Consider the following 19,179-nt stretch of genomic DNA (forward strand, 5'->3'; position numbering starts at 1 on the left):
ATCGGGTCACAGGGCAGTTTGCTGAAGGTTAATCCTTCTGTAAGTCTGCCAAGCTGATCTAAACGGAAACGGAAGAAGGCTTTTATTTTGAAGCGTCACCAGAGGACGTTTTGCTGTGTGTTTGTGCGCTTCCCGTTTCTTGTTTTCGTTGTTAAAAACATGGATGTGAGTCAGAAAATCGATGCTGCTGTTTGCCTGAACACCCAGAGATGTAAAACGAGCTGCTGGAAACACTGAAGCGGAACTTTAGTCGAATATATCCGCTGGTTTTCTTTAAAAACTGCTTCTTTTTCCAGGCGGAGATCCTCCAGCTGCTTTTGTTTTTGCAGCCATGGACATGTACGGATACAGCGGCGTGTTTCTGGTGAAGAGGTTCCTGGATGACCCTCCGTTTGCGGTGATCAACATGACCGACATCAACAAGGCGAACCCTCACGGCTGTGATAACGGAGCTCTGACCGACCGGTTCGGCGTCCTGATCCAGGGGCTGCTGGCCATCGTCGCCTTCAGCACGCTGATGTGTGAGTAACGGAACAAAACACGACCCACAAACCACATTTAATACGCGTATTTTAATGTTTATTTATCAGGCAATTGAGAGAGACACCAATTTGCATTTTAAAGGGTTTCGCTAATCCACGTGGCGTTTTGTTGACGTTTGTTATCGCGGAGCTTCATTAGCATCGCACCGAACTCCGTTGAAAAATGAGCTATTTTAAGGTTAGCTTCCTTTCGGCACGAAAAAAACCATCTATTAAACTTTTTCAAACGTATCCCCACTATTAACTACTCTCTTTCCATTTCTGCAAACATCAAAAGTTACCCATTTTACCCATTTTAACGAACTATGATGTTTTTTGTTGATCCCAACCGCCGTAAACACCGTCTACGTCCGCAAAGTAGACAGCTGTCGTGAGCGTTAGCTAGCAGCGTGAACCACGTTTTCAGCTTGGTTATTAATGAAATTACGCATATTCCTTGTCTGTCTACACGCCGAATTTACAATTAACTCCCAAATTACCAATAAATAACAAAAGTAGACCTTAAAACAGAGATAGATGTAACCACAAGGGGAGCTGCATCAAAAAATTGCGATGTTTTTAAACGAAGTGTGGTCAGTGTCACAGAATGGCACATTTGGGGTCCAGGACTTCATTTTGTTGCTCCTAGCCCACCAAAAATGCCTCCTAGTAGCACAATAACAAACTATACATTCGTGCATTCGGTGTAATTTATTATTTAAACCTAACACTTGTTGTTGCACAATGAAAATACAGTATTATAATTGATTTAAAGTGACAGGAAGTTGATGTCTGACTTTGTGTCACAGTTTTGTGTTGGACGTAATTTGAGATCTTCGGCTACCTCCACATTGTTTTTCCATATTTGCTTCACCAACTAAACAAGATGCTCATTGTGAACCACACTGTGCATGTATTCAGCCTGAACAATACCCACTGGCAGCTCACAAACTTGTGATTCTGTGGCAGCTGACTGGGAGAATGTGGAGCATCTCACCATCTCTGACACCACAGGCAATATTTCCTATTTCTGCAGAAGGAGGTGCAACTGGCACTGAAAAATGCACCATTTTTTTCAACTTAAGGCCATTTTTTAACTTGTTTTTGCTTGCTGTAATGCACGATTTCCTCTGTGACTTCTGCGATTATAGATTTGAACTTTTAACCAGTTTTCTTGGTCGCTGCGTCGTGTTGATTTCTTCAGCTAATCAGTGTTGTGAGATCAGCGACGTGTTGCAGAATTAGGCCAAACCTTCAGGGGAAGTGAAATCGATGAGCTTCATCCTCCACTCAGTTACTTATTAGCAGAGGAATCAATACCTCCCTCCTCTCTCTCCCTTCTTTTTTCCTCTGTCCGGTTCTCAGAGTGCTTGCAGATGTCATTCCTGATCAGAGCTTATGCTTCTGTTAATACTGACGCTGCATTATTAATGTGTGGAAGAGCATTAAAAGCTCTTCACCTGTGATTACAGCGATCAGATGCCAGTTTGCAGCCTCTACCGTGCATCCTTCCACTGATGTGTCTTCCTCAAAAACTATTTTTGGGAGTTTCCTTCCACTGAGTCGCCATTATGCCTGCACTTATACAAGTCAGATAAGAGCCGGAGCTTCAGTTTGCTGCAGTTCTTTGATACAAAACAGGAAATTTTTGTGAGCAGAAAAGGTTGTCAGCGAACTTTCACAGCTTCTGTTAAGAATTTTCCCCTAATTTGTGCAATGCCTGTTTGATTTTTTTCAGTTATTAGAGAACTTTGGCACACTTTATGCATGCCTACTAGCAAATTTTTTCTGTTTAACATCCTTTAACCTTGTTTTTTTGACAAATATAGATTTAAAACAATCTAGGGTTGCAGCTGATGATTAATTTATTTATTACAGGTACTATAGTAACTATTTAGCTGAAAAATGTAAGAAAAAAATGAAACTTGCTTGTGACATTTTACCCAAAAGCCAGTGTGGTTCCTTCCAAGAACTATTCTGACTCACAACTAGAGGGAGACGTGCTGAGAGGGCAGTGACTAAAATAATATTTCATTAAACCAAATTAAATATCTGTGAAGTCAGTGGTGTCTGTGAGTGAACGATGTGGCTGCTGGTATTTGTAAAGTCCAAAAAAAACATAAAAATAAAGTGTGTCAGACTGCAGGCAGGGTTTGAAAAAGCAAGAAACATACTGGGAGCTGCAGGTTTTTCATATCACACTAATCAACCACCTGCAGAACAGACATGAATACAGATTAGTGCCAGATTAAACCCCGTATTAAATACTGAAATATTCAGTTTGCAAAGATATAAAACAGCAAACCGTCAGTTTTTGAGAAGCTGGACTGGGCAAGAATTAGTGTCAGCACCATGCGTGACTGAAACGATTCATCAATTATCAAAACTGTTGATAAATAATCGACTAATCATTTGGGGAAATATGATAAAGCTGCTTAAATTTGTTTAAAAAGGTTTGAAATGAGCAGACAGAAGTTTAGAAAGTAGGAATAATGTTGTGTAGTTGACATAAATCTCTACACTGGGTTGTATTTATTCATGCTTCATAGCAAAGCAGATAGAGGCCTAGTCCACACTTACTCGTTTTATTTTTTAAAACAGGTTTTTTCCTCCTTTTGTTCCTACAACAGAAGGTGTCTGTTCACATGAAAATGCAAAAACACAACAGAAGCACTGCCAAGAGGATGCCAAAACAATAGATGGTAATATAACCCGAACCCTAGAGCCATGTTGGACAATCAGCAGCTTGAAAACAATGTAGGATGGAGGGAATCATGTGTGAACTCATTCTATCACCTCTGTTCCTCAGTATAGTGGACCAGTAGCTGTGTATTTAAGCGTAAATGAACGATGGTGCACAATCTGACGCTATAAGCTGATAAACTGTGATCTCTCTGTCCACAAGTCAACACTGGAGACACGGTTTGTTCAAAACTTTACCCTCTAAGGAGTTTTCAGTGACCTAAAACTGTATTTCTAAGCAGAATAAAGGCCAAAATGCACAGAATGTAGCTTTTATTTACGTGTTTTGGCTTTTTTTTCTAAATTTAAATGCAGTCTCAGGTCAAAGTAAACTTCACCAGATGTTGGCTGCAGTTATAAGTCTGTTATAAGTCTGCAATTGGTTGCTAATTTCACACAGATTTCTCCTCTTCTTCCACTCTGTGTTGCCGGTTTCAAAATCCAAGGACCGACCACACAGAGAATTTCAAGTTTTGCAGAAGATTTGGTGCTGTAAAGTTCCATATATATATATATATATATATATATATATATATATATATATATATATATATATATATATATATATATATATATATATATAAATAAAAAAAAATATTCTATTTTATGTTATATTGAGATTTTGGTATGAAAGTCATTTTGCATAGTGGTTAGCCATTTTGTGCACTGTGTTTTTTACATTCTAGATTTTCACTATTATTATTTATTTTTTGCATATTGTGTATTACAGACATTTTTATTTCTTTGCTCAGAATCATCAATGTGTTTTCACTTCTGTGAATAGGTGTTGTGCCGGAAATGTTTTCTGCTTTTGGGGTAGATGTTGATTATTGACTGTGATTGTAGCGGCTGTAACAGATCAATACAGTATCTATTTATCCATCAGTTAATGGATGCATATCTCAAAATAAGCCAAAGTACAGCTAAAAGAACAACTTGTGTTTGGCTGGTTTGGCAAATTCAAGCTGCGGAAGGCTTAAAATACCAACTTTAAACAGCTTTCATATTAACTAGGGATTCATGTTTAACCCTTCTGTTTTGTTGCAGGTCAAATTGGGCCATTTTAAAGTAAAAAAAAAATATTTTGAAAAATAGTTCCAAGTATTTTTTCGGTATGAAACTTCCTCTGCTTGATTTAATGAGTGTAATGAACCTCTAAAATGAAAATTGTTCCTTTCAAATAACTGCACCCTGAACAGAAGAGAAGTATCGTCTTAATTTATCAACTCCATTAAAAGAAGAAAATTCAAAATGTGAAATAAAATTTTAAAAAAATCAATATCATTTACAACTATTGTATTTTATATATAGGTGTTTAAAATGTACATTTAAAAAAAAAAATTTAACCTCTATTTTTTTTCCTGAAAAACAAAGGAATTATCCTCATTAAACCATGATCTGTGAGAAGTAAAGAACATTATTACACTAAATATTGACTGGAATGGTTAGTGATGGAGTTAATAATACTATATAAAGATTTTGGGCCAGATTTTGTTGGTTTCTGCCACTTTTGGATAATTAAACACGCCCCAGGAACATCGTTGCTGTTCCTGAGAAACTAACCTAACAGGAGGGTTAAGGCTGAAATAACTCATTTTGCTGTATCGTCACCACACGGCTAGGCTAACTAGCTACTATCCATGTTTACATGTAAATTTACAGTTACTTTTCCACTACATGAAGGAACATGATTCACTCCATCCTTGATGTACCGTATTTGGTAGCCTCCTGGAATCAGTGGCCACTTTTCCACGCTCTTATTGGCCGATGTGGCTTCAGACTCAGAGTTATATCGCCCCCTGTTGGTTTGGCATGCTCCTGTTGGTGCTTCACTTGTATTTTTGTGCTTTTCATGTGGACGGAGACTTTTTTGAGAACAACAGAGAAAACAGTCCTCCTAAAAACTGAGTCAGGAACAACTGCTAAAACAGGCGACAGAGAGGAATGCAGCGTACACGTGTAGAACACATCTGCAGGAAGCCGCCGTCCTGTTTTCACATGAACGGTCACATTCTCTGACCTTGGGAGAGGACGGGATAAACAAACAGAAGGCGTGTGTTCAGCATGAAACCACAACGTTTCATCTGTCCTCTCCCCCTGCAGGGACATGAGGCTAAATGTGGAGATAAAAAGAAGCTGTTTTTGTATGTTGTTGTTGTTCTGCAGGACAAGCTCTTTGTGTTGTTATTGATTCACTGACTGACTTCTGTTTGATCTGCAGTGAAGAGATTCCGGGAACCTGTAGGGATCAGACGGCCGTGGAGGATCTGGTGAGAAATTTATCCTTTCTCTTCTTTTTTCACACTTTACTGCCTTAAATCTCTACATTCCTACAAAGAAAATGTTGACTTTCCTCTCAGGAACTATGCAGATAAACTAATCTGCACCTTTGCCATCATATTTATTTAAAAAATCTTCTCAAAGAGTGGAATTTTGTCAAGTCTGTGAATGTTGTTTTGTAGTTTCCTGATATTAAAATGTTTGGAAACACACTCCTAGACATGCAAAAGCATAGAATTCTATTTCCTGGCTTTGACTTTCTTGTTCTAACTGGGTGTGTTGTGTCTTTTCCAGGTTTTTTGACACATCCAAACAGGCCATCGGTGCTCTTTTCATCCACTTTGCCAACGTCTTCCTGTCCACTCTCACCAAAGAGGACCCATGTTCCCTGTGAGCCGTTTATTCACACAAACCAGGTCGTGATCATTTCAGATACAGCCAGCGGGGGTGTATCAACAGTAATGGAATTTCCCATTTTTACTGAAGGTATCTGATGAACTTCCTCCTGGACGCCACGCTGGGGATGCTGGTCATCTGGCTCGCTGTCAAACTGGTGTCCAAACTGGTGGAGTACAAGCAGTGGACGCTGCTCATGTTTGGAGAATACGGTGAGAGGAAAAACATCTCTGTACACTTCTAGAACAATTTCTGAAAATTTTATAGCGTAGAATAGGGATATTTATAAAGATATTTTATGAAATTCTGGCTTGTCGCCCGTAGACCCACTTTCAGCTTCTTCTTTCTATTTTTCATACATTAAAGTTTGAGGCTGTTTAAATGACAATATCTCAGGAACTGTTAAATAACCTGAAATATTCTCTGTTATTTCTCATCATGTCATTGATTCAGAATCTGCAATTCTAGACAAATAGATCAAATAATCTCTGATTATTGGGGAGTTGAAATATGAAGGAAAAACAAAAGCGGTTGTGAAAGTTCTATCTTTGAGCTTTAACAAAACCTTTGCTTAAACAGCTGTTTTCTCAACCATGTCACAGTGATAGAAACAAAGCCTATAGAATACTTTATTATATGAAATACTTAATCTTGAAAATGAAAAAAAAAATTACAATGTTGATTCAGAATCTGCAAGTCAAAAAAGCTCTGATCACAGGTGAGTTGAAATCTGAAAAACACCGAAGCATCACAAGAATGAAAAATATACTAATTTATTTCTAAAAGAACAAAGCATTTCTTAGTTATTTTTGCAGAACTCTTAAAACTCTACTTGAATTAGGGAATCTAGCAGTTTTTTTTTCCTGTGGTAAAACTTATCATCCCTGCTTAGTAAGTTAAGAAAATTAAACAAAACTAACTTTCTTTTCATTTTTGTGACCAGTTATTTCACATTAAAAAGTTTTCAGTATATTTTGTTTTGTGTTACTGTGCCATGCAGCTACTATTCAGAAAATACAGCTAGGTGACTTCTGTTTTATCTGTTGTTTTGTGAATCTGAGCTCAAAGATGAGACTTTTCATGGCAACTTCAACTTTTCTTCATGTTTTAACTACACTAGACAAGTAGATTAAATAGAACAAAGGTTAGGTGCTATAAAATGGTCGAGGTCTGGAAATGAAGACAGGGTTGTAAATGCTGACAGGGCTTAAGAGTCACTCTAATTACTGGGTAGGTTTGCTGTGGATCAGACGAGGAACAATCTGTTTTGCCATTGAAATCACAATGTGAGGGATAACCCCCATAAACGGCGTTCATTTTTGACAGTTTGGTCAATATTGATACAATACTTCTGTCACTGAAATAGGAAATGCTCTTAAGATGCATTTTTACATTGAAATTTTTTTGCACAAAATTACTTTTCTAATGTCAAATTTTCCCCTATGGTTGTTGTCTAAATTAGTCAAGTAGAGTAAATGGAATGTTTATTCTACTGGTGTAATTTTGCAGATTCAGAATCAATGATATCATGAGAAATAACAGTGAAATTTTCAGGCTTTTTTTATTTAATAGTGCCTGAGATATTGTTGCTCAAACATAACCTCAAACACCCTGAAAGGAAGTAAACAGGCATTTTTTTTTTTAAGTCTTGGAATCAGTTTAATGTATCAATGTAAAATTTCACAAATTCTATTTTAAATTTTCAGAGTTTCTGATAAAAAATCATGAAATCAAAAGGGCCATGATGATTTCAGAAGGAATAATCCATTTATGAATACAGGGAGCTTAGATCTTGTTAAGGAAGAGAACATTAAGCTGCAGCTCTGGTTTTGGCCACTAGAGGACGCTGTAGATCCACCAGAGTTGGTCAGGGAGGTGTGCCAGCATCTCCAGCTGCAGCCGAGTCTGGAAAACATTCCCAGTGTCTTCACTGGGAGATTAACTCCACCTCAATTACAACACTCTCTCTCTGCTGGAGTTTTTCTTTCTTGTGTGATGGAAAGTTTGACTGAAACAAGCTGTAGGACTCATTCTGACGTTTGTGTTTGAGGGAAATAACTCCACACAGGTGTGTTCCACAAACACTTGTGTCTTCAGGTGAAGTCAGTGAGTCCAGGAACAGCCTGAAACGATGATGAGTGGTTGGTTGGTTTCTTTGTCTTTCCCTCCGTCTCCTCCTTTCTCCCAGTCTGGCTGATAATCTTCCTTCCTCCTTCCTGTCTTAATGACAGACTCGTCCTCTTTTGTGTCTGTTCTGGCGAGACACCTGCTGCAGACCTTTTTGGAAAGGTTGAGACCAGGAGGAGAAACGTTTAATTCTGCTCAAAAAGCTGCACGGTTGTTTCTCTGAGATTCTGAAACAAGAGGAGAATGAAACTGCATGCATTCTTTATCATGGAACTTGGAACTGAGAGTAGTTTTAACTGTCTGAACCCACTGGCGGGGTTGTTAAGCATGTTGTCTTTTTTAAAAAAATGACAAAATTACACCATTTATCCAAGCCAGAAACAGTGAAAATGCAAGTTTCCGACAGTCCTTGAACTAGTCCTGTGTGACATGCAGCTCTGTTAGGAAGATATTTCATAGAAATCAGTTTATTCTACATGTCGTATTTAAAAAAATTGCCCAAAGTACTGTTTGCACCAGGTCCTAGCTAAGTTTGTCTTTGGGGACCAGTCAAACTATAAAGCTTAAAATTTATGGCCAGATTTGAATTCTTTTATTAAATGTTTTCTAATTGAAATGATGGGGTTTTTGTAATTTTTATACGTTATTTCAACTATTTAAAATTTTTAATGTCATCTTTGGGTGTTGTCTCAACAAAAAATGTATTAATAAATCACCAAATTACACTGTTACCACCTGAAACTGTTAAAACAGAGAGAATCACTGAATTTCCAACCATATGTCACACAATGAGTAGTTCAAGGACTGTCTTTCTGACAGTCTTTGAATTGTTCATTGTGTGAAATATGGTTCTGTCTGGGAAACTTAACCAAATCTAAGCTTATTATTGTGATGTCTCATCATAATCCAGTTATTCTACATATCCAGTTAGAAATAAACCATTTGCAGTAACCAGGTTCGGTGAAAAACAATAAACTGGTGAAGCCATCAGTGACACTGTGTGCACCTGGTTCTAGCTAAGGTTCTCTTTGAGGATCTGCCAAAACATGAAGTTTAAAATTCACTGTCAGATTTTAAGTCTTTGATTAGATGTTTTCTAATTGAAATTTTAATTTTTATACTTCATCTCAACCACTTGAAGTTTTTTATGTCATTTTTGGGTGTTTGAGACCCATGTTGTCTCACCCAAAAATAAATAAATTAAGTTACACTATTACCCCCAGAAACTGAACAGGTAAGATAAGATCAACTTTAAGGAAATTTCCTGAGGAAATTGTTTTGCCAGAGTACAATAAAGAAAGGTTGGTGAAATATACACAATTACTGAGCGGTTATTAATAAATAGAAATCAGAAAATAATAATAAATAAATACTAGGTACAAAACGCAACGTGTCTGAGTGTGTAAAGCTAATAGTGTCTAAAAAATAAAATAAGTACAAAATGTAAATTGTGAACTAAACAACAAGAAATGGATAGATCAACAGAAAATGAATTAGAAGTAAACAAATGTATTGCACAGAAATACTAGACTTGGCAATGATGATATTTAGAGTGAGACTATTGCATCTGATAAAAACAGAGAATCATTGAATTTTCAACTTTCTGACAGTCCTTGAACTGCTCATTGTGACATAATGGTTCTGTCCAGGAAAATTAGCCAAATCTAACCGTATTATTATGACATTTCATCAAAATCTAATTATTCTACGTATCGATTTAGAAATGAACCATTTGCAGTAACCAGTTTCGGTGAAAAGAATTTACACTCTTTGGTGCAACTGTGAAGCCATCAGTTACTCAGCTGCATCCAACAGTCACATGACAAAAATTCTGGGTCTATTTGGCTGAACTGCAGGCAGAGTTTTAACAGAGCAGAGAGAAGACAAGCATGGAAGCAAATTATAGAGAAAGAGAGGAAAATACAACTTACTCGTGCAACAGAATAAATGCAGCATGGCTCAGAAAAAGGAATACAGAAGAGCAAGTTGTTGGAAGATACATTCAGCATGGTGAAACATCTTTCCAGAGTTAATGTGCAGAGTCTACATAATTTGAAGAGGTTGTAAAACTGTAGCGTACAATATCTGTGCTGTCTAAATCTGGATACTAATATAGGTAACACCTTTTGGCACTTGATTCTAGTATTTTCAGTTTTCATACCAATAAATCAAAGAAATTCAACCTTCATTTTATTTACAGTATGCAAAAGACATTTTTTAGTTCTCTTTGCTTGTAGTTATGGTTGTGCTGTTTCCATAGAGGTGCAAGTCTTTATTTTACAGAGAAAAATGAGTCCACAGTGAGTTAAAATGGTTAAAATGAAGCTTGATTGCAGTGAAATCCAGATGAACCAGCTGATCGGTCCTATTCTTTGTTCTCGTTGCTCCTCCAGGTGACCCTCCTCAGGCAGCAGCTTGGCTCGGTCAGTGTGGAATCTACCTGCTCATCATGGTGCTGGAGAAAGGTGTGATCAGCCTGGTGCTGCTCGTCCCCGGATGGTCCAAAGTAAGAACCCTTTACAGCTCAGTGTGCACTGATGCTGTGACATTTTTGTCCTCTTTTCTCATTGTTTGGCTCAAAAGTGAGAAATCAGCATCTGTGCTGTGGTTTCATCCCAAAAAAATAATACCTAAATTCAATTGGGAGCTGAAAACCCAAATTTTCTGTCTTTTATTTTGAAACTTCAATATCTTTGGCCAGCATTGAAACTTGATCTTGGTCGTCTCAGCCAGACTTCATGAAGAAAAAAAATCTAATTTTATCAATCTTCTGTCATTTCCATTTCAGTTCTGTTTGATGTTTGAAATTCTCTGGCAGCATCCAGACATGAAGGTCATCAAGAAGTAAAAAGGGAATAAACAAGATGAAGAATGACTTGTCTTTTGATTCCAATGAAAACACTGAATGTTAATGCATTTAAAGGACACAGAAGTTTGTTTGTAGAAGGAGTTTTGTTTGGTAAAGATCCCTCTGCTTTTTGTTAGTGACCCCACTTCCTGTGTTTAAAGACCGTCTCCAACAATTTAAATATTATTCATAGTAACTAAACTGGTTCTGGTCTGTTGTAGTTAGAAGTCACCATCCTTCAGTCTACAGCTTCCTGTTTGCTGTCCATATGGTCACGGCCCATTGCATAAACTAATTCTATAGCAGCCGTGCTACTGTTATTAAAGCATTAATATAATAGTAACATACACAGATCAGCCGCAACATTGAAGACACCTGCCTTATATTGTGTAGATCCCCTTTGTGTCACCAAAACAGTTTTGATCCTTCCACAGACTTCTCAAGGTGTCCTGTTAAATCAGGCACCAAGAAGTTGGCAGCAGATCCTTTCAGTCCTATAACTGATGAGGTGGAGTCTCCAAGGATCGAACTTGTTCTTCTGTTACATCCCAGAGATGCTCGAGGGAGTTTGGAGGCCAAGGCCATTTCTAAACTGTGTTTGCAGTGTGTTTGGAAGCATTTTACTGCTGGGAAAGACAATGCTGCAGTCATGAAGAGTTGTGCGTGGTCTGCAGTAATGTTTAGAGCATCACAGTCCTTTCCATAGAGCATCCAGCTGCCATCCCACATTCATGACAAACCCGGCCGTCCACGTGAAAAATGTGAAAGACAAGAAAAGCACTCAGACAGTGCAGTACTCTACCAAGGTTGTTCTGAAGTTGTGTTATTTCCGACGGATAACATCTTGAAAAAATTCTTGGCAGAAATTATAGAATGTGTACATTTAATATAGATGTACTCACAAACAAAATGACCTTGCACTGAGGAGAGGTGTCTTATGCCTCGTGTATGTTATGTAAGGATATCGAATCCGGTGACCTAAATATGTAGTCAATGGTTCCTTGTATGATTTACGACACATAAGTCCCGATAACTCTGCAGCGGTGGATTTGTAGTAGGATCACAATCGTGATCGTCAGCAGGCAGCTGACGTAGTGTTCACTTGTGGTCATAGAGTGCCGCTATCTCGCAATGATACAGAAATCTTTTTTTTTTTTTTTTTTTTATTTATTTATTTATTTTTGGCCTTTTTTGTTGGCTTTATTGGATAGGCACAGTGAGAGAGAGAGACAGGAAACAGGGGAGAAGAGTCAGGGGAAGACATGCAGCAAAGTGCCGCGAGCGGGAATCGAACCCGGGCCAGCTGCGTCGGGGACCAGCCCTGTACATGGGTCACCCACTCAACGCGTTGAGCTATACGGGCGCCCAATGATACAGAAATCTTTAACCAATCCATGGATCCAGACTATAAGCCCCATCACTGCCAGAATCTAATCACTTGGTCCTTGAGTCATTTCGGAGCTTCCCTGAAAATTTCATCCAAATCCATTAGTCTGTTTTTGAGTAATGTTGCTGACAGACAGACAGACTGACACACAGACAGACAAACGGACACTGATCGTCACAATACAGTAAAAATACCTTCTTCCTTTGCTCCGTGACTCATTTCTGATGCTAACGTGCGCATTGTAAGAGGTTCCAGTGGTGGACAGGGCTTAGCATGGAAACTCTACCCTCAGTTCAGCTTCATTTAATTTACTAAAGAGTCACTACTTGTAACTTGTTATTCAGCTCGTCACTGGCTACTGTATGCAAAACTTGATTGGCCATCTCCGGCAGTAACACGTGGCAGATGATGGTTTCTTTTCATTTATGCCGCACTGAACAGCAAGATGCTTCCAAACGTAACTTCTCTGTTAAACCGGTGGCAGTCATTATTCAACTTGTTCAAGCTATTACCTAATGCTTGAAGTCCCATGTTGTGCATCAAACTTGTCAAAACTGCTCCTTGTGCTGCAAACACTAACAGGCCTTGGGAAATTTGTGCAGAAAAACATTAAAACTTAACCGAACTGTACCTGCAAGTCAATTTAAAGCCAGGATTACAGACTACACACCTTTTTAATGAAACAGTTTTAGCTGTATTCTTGTTGATTATTACTTTAGTTTTTGTCTTTGTGCTCTCAACATCATTAAAAGTCCACCATGCCCTCATTGGTTGCTCGATATTTAAATAAAGATCAAATGAATACACAGCAAGCAGTGGTTAGCAAAAGTAGTCCAAAGAAAGACAACAGGGTCTAGAGACCCAAACATATTGATGTGAGTAGTGAGCAAAACATTGGCCCATGCTGTGTGATACCACAGAAGATCTAGAGCAGCATAAACAGCTGAAAAACTTATTGTTGCTGTTACAGAAAAGTGTCAGAACACGCGGAGCATTGCAGAATAGCGGGGCCAGCTAAAAAAATCTGGTATTTGTGAGGTGTTCTGATCACTATTTGGTCCTTGTTAAGCCTTTCAAATCCTCACGCTGCCATTTTTTCCTGCTTCAACAATTCAAATTAAAGAATTTACTGTTTACTTGCTGCTTGCTATATCCCACCTACTCACAGATGCCACTATAACGAGATAATCAGTGTTTTAACTTCACCTGTCAGCGATTCAGTGTTGTGACTGATTAAAATATAATGTGGCTGGAAAGTATAAAACTACAAAATGCTAAATTTTATAGTGAATACTAACAAAGACATGCATAATCTACAAAATGTTTATCCTAGAGTAAATAAATCCAACAGAACTATGAAAAGTGATACAATATACTGTATGCATGTGGCTTACATCCTGTTTTCAATACAAAACAAAGTAGAAGTGTAATATTACAATAAATAAGAAGTGCTTATAACCATATGAGGCTAAATGTAATTTACATTTGCATCATAAAACTATAAAATTGTTATGTTTCTACACAAATGTTTGATTGAACACTGTTTTTATAGCAGAAGTAGAAGCACTACATGCATTTTTATTGTGATAAGTAGCATTAATGTCAACTACAAACCTTCAATAAATGAGAAGATTACTGAAGTTATGCTTTTTGTAATGGAAATTATGCAGGTTGAAGGTAATGGTTGAAAGCATTTACAGTTTGTTTCTACTTCTCCCCTCGTTTGTTGATTTATTTTCATATTGTTTGTGTTTCCAGTAAATATTTTTGTTGTACAAAACCTTCGTAAAAGCCTCCGAATCACTGCATATGCATGAAGTCCTGTGTGCTTCTATTATACCACTTATTAAGTGATGTTATGCAGTAATTAATTTAGACTGGAGGCTTTTCCTCTCTCGACAACATGTCCCTCAAAGCATCTATTATACGTCTGTTTCCATCTTCCTGTTCCAGTTGCAGGAGGTGTTGCTAAGCTACATCGCTAACCCTCAGCTGGAGCTGGTGCTGGTCATGCTCATCGTGCCCTTCATCGTCAACGTAAGTGTAGCTTTAATGCTGGAACAACAGTTTAATGTGAACCCTGCAGCTTCTATAACCTCGGCCCTGCATCTGTTTCCTCCTGCAGTCCATCATGTTCTGGGTGGTCGACAGCCTGACGATGAGGAAGTACAAGACGATGAAGAGCCTGGACGACTCCTGCGACAGCTCTGTGAAGAAGACCGACTCTCTGCCGTGGGTCAACAGCGAGGAGTCGCGGGTGAGAATAACTGGTGTTGAATTAGTCGATGAGTTCACAGAGAAAACACAGCAAAGTGAGCTTCTTTACATCATGATTATTAATATCAGCTAATAATAATGGATGAATTGGAGGAAAATGACTGAAATGTTACTATTAACACTGGAAATGATGCAGGCATACAGTAATAGTTGAAAGCAAAAGGCTCATACAAATACATGCACACGTCATTGATGTGTGTTGACATTTGTTATGTTTCCGGGGAAAGTTTCTGTTGTCCAAAACTGTCTAAAAACCCCCCGACTCACTGAGTTGACATCAAGTCTTGTGAACTTCTACTATAATAAATAATCCATGATGTTATGCAGTGTTTAGTTTAGATTGGGGACAACGTGTTGCTCAAGGCATCCATTATTTGTCTTTTTTCTCCTTAAGTCTGAAATTCCTCCATTTTGCAGGTTTGTTTTAAATTATCTTCTATTTTTATATGAATAAACTGAAACAATGTTGGTTACAAGTCCAAAAATCTGCAGTAAAGTTTTGACTGCTAAGTTCAAAATGAACATATTCTCTAAACTTTTACACCTTTTCTGGTTTTCATGTCTGCAGTACTTCCATTTTTAGTCCAGGTAGCATTAAATTCTCTACATGTTTTAATACAGCCCTGAAACACGTTAAATCCTCACTTAAATTCCACAAACCAATCTGCTCTGGAAGTGACTCATCAGTCTGCAAAGGGATCAGTTTTGATGTTATAAAAAAAATCTGTTCCCACCAAACATCCAAAAATGATGCAAATGCCAAAGTGACAGTTTAATGTTTTGGATTTTTGCTGAAGAAAAGCAGTTAAAGTGTGTGAAAATGGACGTCGCTGCGCCGACACAGTCACGCTGGGTGTCGACTGCACCTGTTGTTTTGGGGGATGATTGCAGCATTTGCACTCAAGCCACGCTGATTTTCTCTCTCTGCATGATTCAATGAGGAAACACATGAAGTCGGTCCAAGAAACACTGAGTCAGACTGTCCTTCCTCATTACCGCTGGAGATTCTAGCTGTCTGCTGGGCTTTCAGACTCACTTCACAGTGAAAATAGGAAGTTTTGCAATTCTTTTCAAGATTAAATTTCTGTTTCCCCCCTCTGTGATGACAACAGAAAATGTGCAATTATCCAGAGTTCTTGCAGAAGCACACACTGTAAATTTGTGGTGTAGAGTTTAGATTTGTTTACGTAGCACAGAATTCAATTCAGCTTTATTTATCTAGAGCAGATTCACAACATAAGTTTGTGTGGTAAAGCCAGGACTTTATAATATTATATTCCAGAGAGCAACCCAACAAATCCAGCGATTAGCAGCCAGTTTCCATCATCTAGTAGAACCAGAACATTGGTTGAGGTTTCTGGTGCCCATATGACCGGTTCCTGTGTGAGTTTTGTGTTGGATTCTGGTTCAGGCCTCTTGTTGTAATCTGCCTAATATCTGCCTCCACACAGCACAGAAGCTGCTGTCATTTCTTCCCTCCCTCTCTCAGGAAACCTTGAACTCACAGACTTCTCAGTGCGAATCACTGCCGAGGTCCGTGACCCCTGTGTGCGATGGGATGAGAGTGTTTATCCCTCCCTCCTCTTTCCTTTTCCCTGCCAAGCGGCCATAAATCACGCCTTCATGGGCAGAATAAAAGTGACATTTAGGCTCCGTTTCCATGCGCTGATGTTATGGAAAGCAGAGTGGAGTGGAGGAGGATGGCAGATAGAGAGGCTTTGACTTGGAAGAGGTCTTAGTGGGAGTGGCGGCTGAAGACTGTTGTTGTGTTTGGTGCTGCTGAATCTGATGTCAGAGTTCTGGTTTAACATCAGAATCATCCAGAACTCCTGAGCCATAGACACCTAACATTCATCAGAAACTCATTATCACCAGTTAACGTGCTCAGACGGGATGCAGTCTGCTGAATCGCTGTAATTTCACAGATGAACTTTACAGACAAAATGGCAAAATTTTTTCAACTTGCATGCAAATTGAAACTCTTCAGTTGAATTTCTGCTCTAACCTCTCCAAAACAAGTGGCATTCTGACACAGACATGCCACTGCTAGCTTTAAAGTTAGAAAGTTTCTCTGTAATATGCTTTCAAACTATAAAACAGCCAACACCCGTTTCCTTTGATTGTCACAAATTGTTCAGAAATTCACTTAAAGTTGGATTTCAAAGTCCCTCTAGAGTTAGTCTGATTCACCGGATGCAGGACGCAGGTTGAAGCGACCGTGACAACGACCTCCAGACATCAACCTACCACACAGAACTGTTATTTTTGTAAAGGATATGGATCGTACAGTGAGGCTGCCCTATTTTTTTTACTCTCAGTTATCCATTTTCATCATCTTGCATGCAAATCTTCCACCAAAACAAATCCAGCCGTCTCTATTTTTGAGGAACACCGATGCCTCTTCTTTTGCTTAGCCCCGCCCACGATGACTGTGATTGGTTCAAAGAAATACAAACGTGCCAGAGAGTGCTTTTTTGGAGCTATAAAATATATATATTGAGGTGCAGCCAGACCATAACCAGCTCTATACATTGTTTTTAGATTTTTCTTCCTATGTTATATTGAGATTTTCGATAAGCAAGTCATTTTTTATACAGAGCCAGACCAAACCCCTAAAAACTCTTCTCTGTGCACAAAAGTTGCATATTTAGATGCTTTTTTAAATCATGTAAATAATCCTTTTGTGTCTTAAAATGGTTTATATGCAACTCTACACCTTTTCCTCCTCTGAAATGTGCACATTGGTGCAGCTCAGGCACACCAGCTCGCCTACAACAGCTCAAACTCTAAAACTACTCTACGCTTCTGAATGGCAAGTTGTCATTTTGGAGTAATTTTGTTGTAAATGTTCAAACCAGAAACCAATTCTGAGGAATAATAATACAGAAAGCTACACCCTGCAAGCTGACAAATTGGTTCCTTAGATTTTGTGTTCAAAATAAACCCTGAAAGATTTAATTTATGTTTCTGAGACTATCATCTGTATGCTGCATGTTTTGAGGTGGAAAATGCTCAGCTGTGGCTTTGTCTGCTCATTTCACTCATTAGGTGTTTTCTATGATATAAAAACTACCGTATGAACATGTTACCAAAGTTAAAAAAAACAGATTTTTTTACCAGAAGTGGTCTTTAACTTTGGCTGTTCAAAATCTGTGGACAGTTCTCAGTTCATAGATTGTCAGAATTAAAAAAAAAAACCACCGTAGAAGTCAGACACCTGTACTGTACACGTGCTCCCAGCTCTCTTTATCCCAATATCTAAATCTGTAATGGCCTTTAAAGCCGTCTCCGTATCACATTTCCCACATGTCACGCTCTAACGTAAAGCAACATATGGAAATTTATAATGCTGTTAAATGTCTAATAGTTGTGGAATTCGGCTCCTAGGAGATTTGAATCCCTGCTGCTGCTGCTGGAGAGAGTTTTCAAAGCTGCAACAACACGCAGGATATTTTCCACTTTAGGTTGGGAATGCAGAACCGAGATACATCCCAGCTTTTTGTGCTTTTTGCTGCTCAATCTGGTATTCATCTACGTGATGGTCTTCTCTCAGGTCCTGTTGACAGCGGAGACCGACACCGAGGAGGCCTCAGAGGGGGAGGAGGATCCAGGCGATGCCGGACCGGTCCCCCATGTGCAGTACTCAGGTGGACCTCTGAGGCCGAGCTGGGTGATGGTCTGAGCCCAGGTGACCTCCTTCCTACTCCTCCGTCCACCCTTTCAGCACACAAAACACTCCCACAAACCGAAATAAAAACAACCCTGCATCCTTATCTCCTCAATTTAAAGGTCTAAATATCAGCTTCTCCGCAAGCAAAGGCACAATTAAAGGTCATAGAACCTGTGAATGTGAACACTACAGCCTCAGCTGCCTTCTTCTGCATCAAAGGTTCGAATATTTACAAGTGGAGCTCGACTCACTATATGCATGCACATCAAATAGCATTTTGGGAATCCGAAGGTCTTTATCTTGTCACCTTGTTGCCTCCGTTTGAACATCAGAGTAACCACAACTGAGCAAAACGTGTGATGAGAGATCCTTAAGGACCGCTGATCTACGGGTGGTGATGACAGAAATGTAATAAATCCGTCTTTTCTCCTCACTGGGGGCTTTTGGGAATGATGTTGCTCTAAAAAGAGTCATTTATCATGTATCTTATTCCAAAGAGGAGCGAGACAGTAAAAGTATACACTATAAAAAACATATAAATGCTCTGTCAGATATAATCACTGCGAATCCACCTTTTTAATTAAGGTGAAATTATAGTCATTCCTGCACGTTCTCCCTCTGAACGCTCACTTTAAGGTAGAGGGATGATCAGTGTTTTTTTGTTTTTTTAAACCACACCTATGTTGATGTTTTGGCTGCTGTAGCCTCACCAGATGAATCTAATGTGACTAAAAAGATAAAAATTTAGTTTTGTGCACGAGGTTGCATTTTAAAAAAGCATTTAATGTCATGGTTGAGAGAAGTGGACCATTCTTTGTTTCTGAAATGACGGTGTGCGGTATTAGAGCCTCTGTTAGGGCATAAATGCAGGATTGTAAGAGAAATGTTGGAAAATTTTGAGGGAAAAGTGCCAATTTTACAGGACAATAAA

At 38.7% G+C, this 19,179-nt stretch overlaps 1 protein-coding gene across 1 annotated transcript; it reads left to right on the top strand.

Annotated features, from left to right (window-relative positions):
* The first annotated feature begins 117 nt into the window (after positions 1 to 117).
* Positions 118 to 18,432, top strand: tmem110l (transmembrane protein 110, like). The gene is made up of 8 exons (XM_023278464.3): positions 118 to 521; positions 5,485 to 5,533; positions 5,838 to 5,933; positions 6,030 to 6,151; positions 10,460 to 10,572; positions 14,255 to 14,338; positions 14,427 to 14,558; positions 18,132 to 18,432. The coding sequence occupies exons 1-8, from the start codon at positions 332 to 334 to the stop codon at positions 18,258 to 18,260; spliced, it is 915 nt and encodes a 304-aa protein (XP_023134232.1). The 5' UTR covers positions 118 to 331; the 3' UTR covers positions 18,261 to 18,432.
* The last annotated feature ends 747 nt before the right edge of the window (positions 18,433 to 19,179 follow it).

Source organism: Amphiprion ocellaris, chromosome 21 (genome assembly GCF_022539595.1).
Source record: "Amphiprion ocellaris isolate individual 3 ecotype Okinawa chromosome 21, ASM2253959v1, whole genome shotgun sequence".
NCBI classification, from domain to species: Eukaryota; Metazoa; Chordata; class Actinopteri; family Pomacentridae; genus Amphiprion; species Amphiprion ocellaris.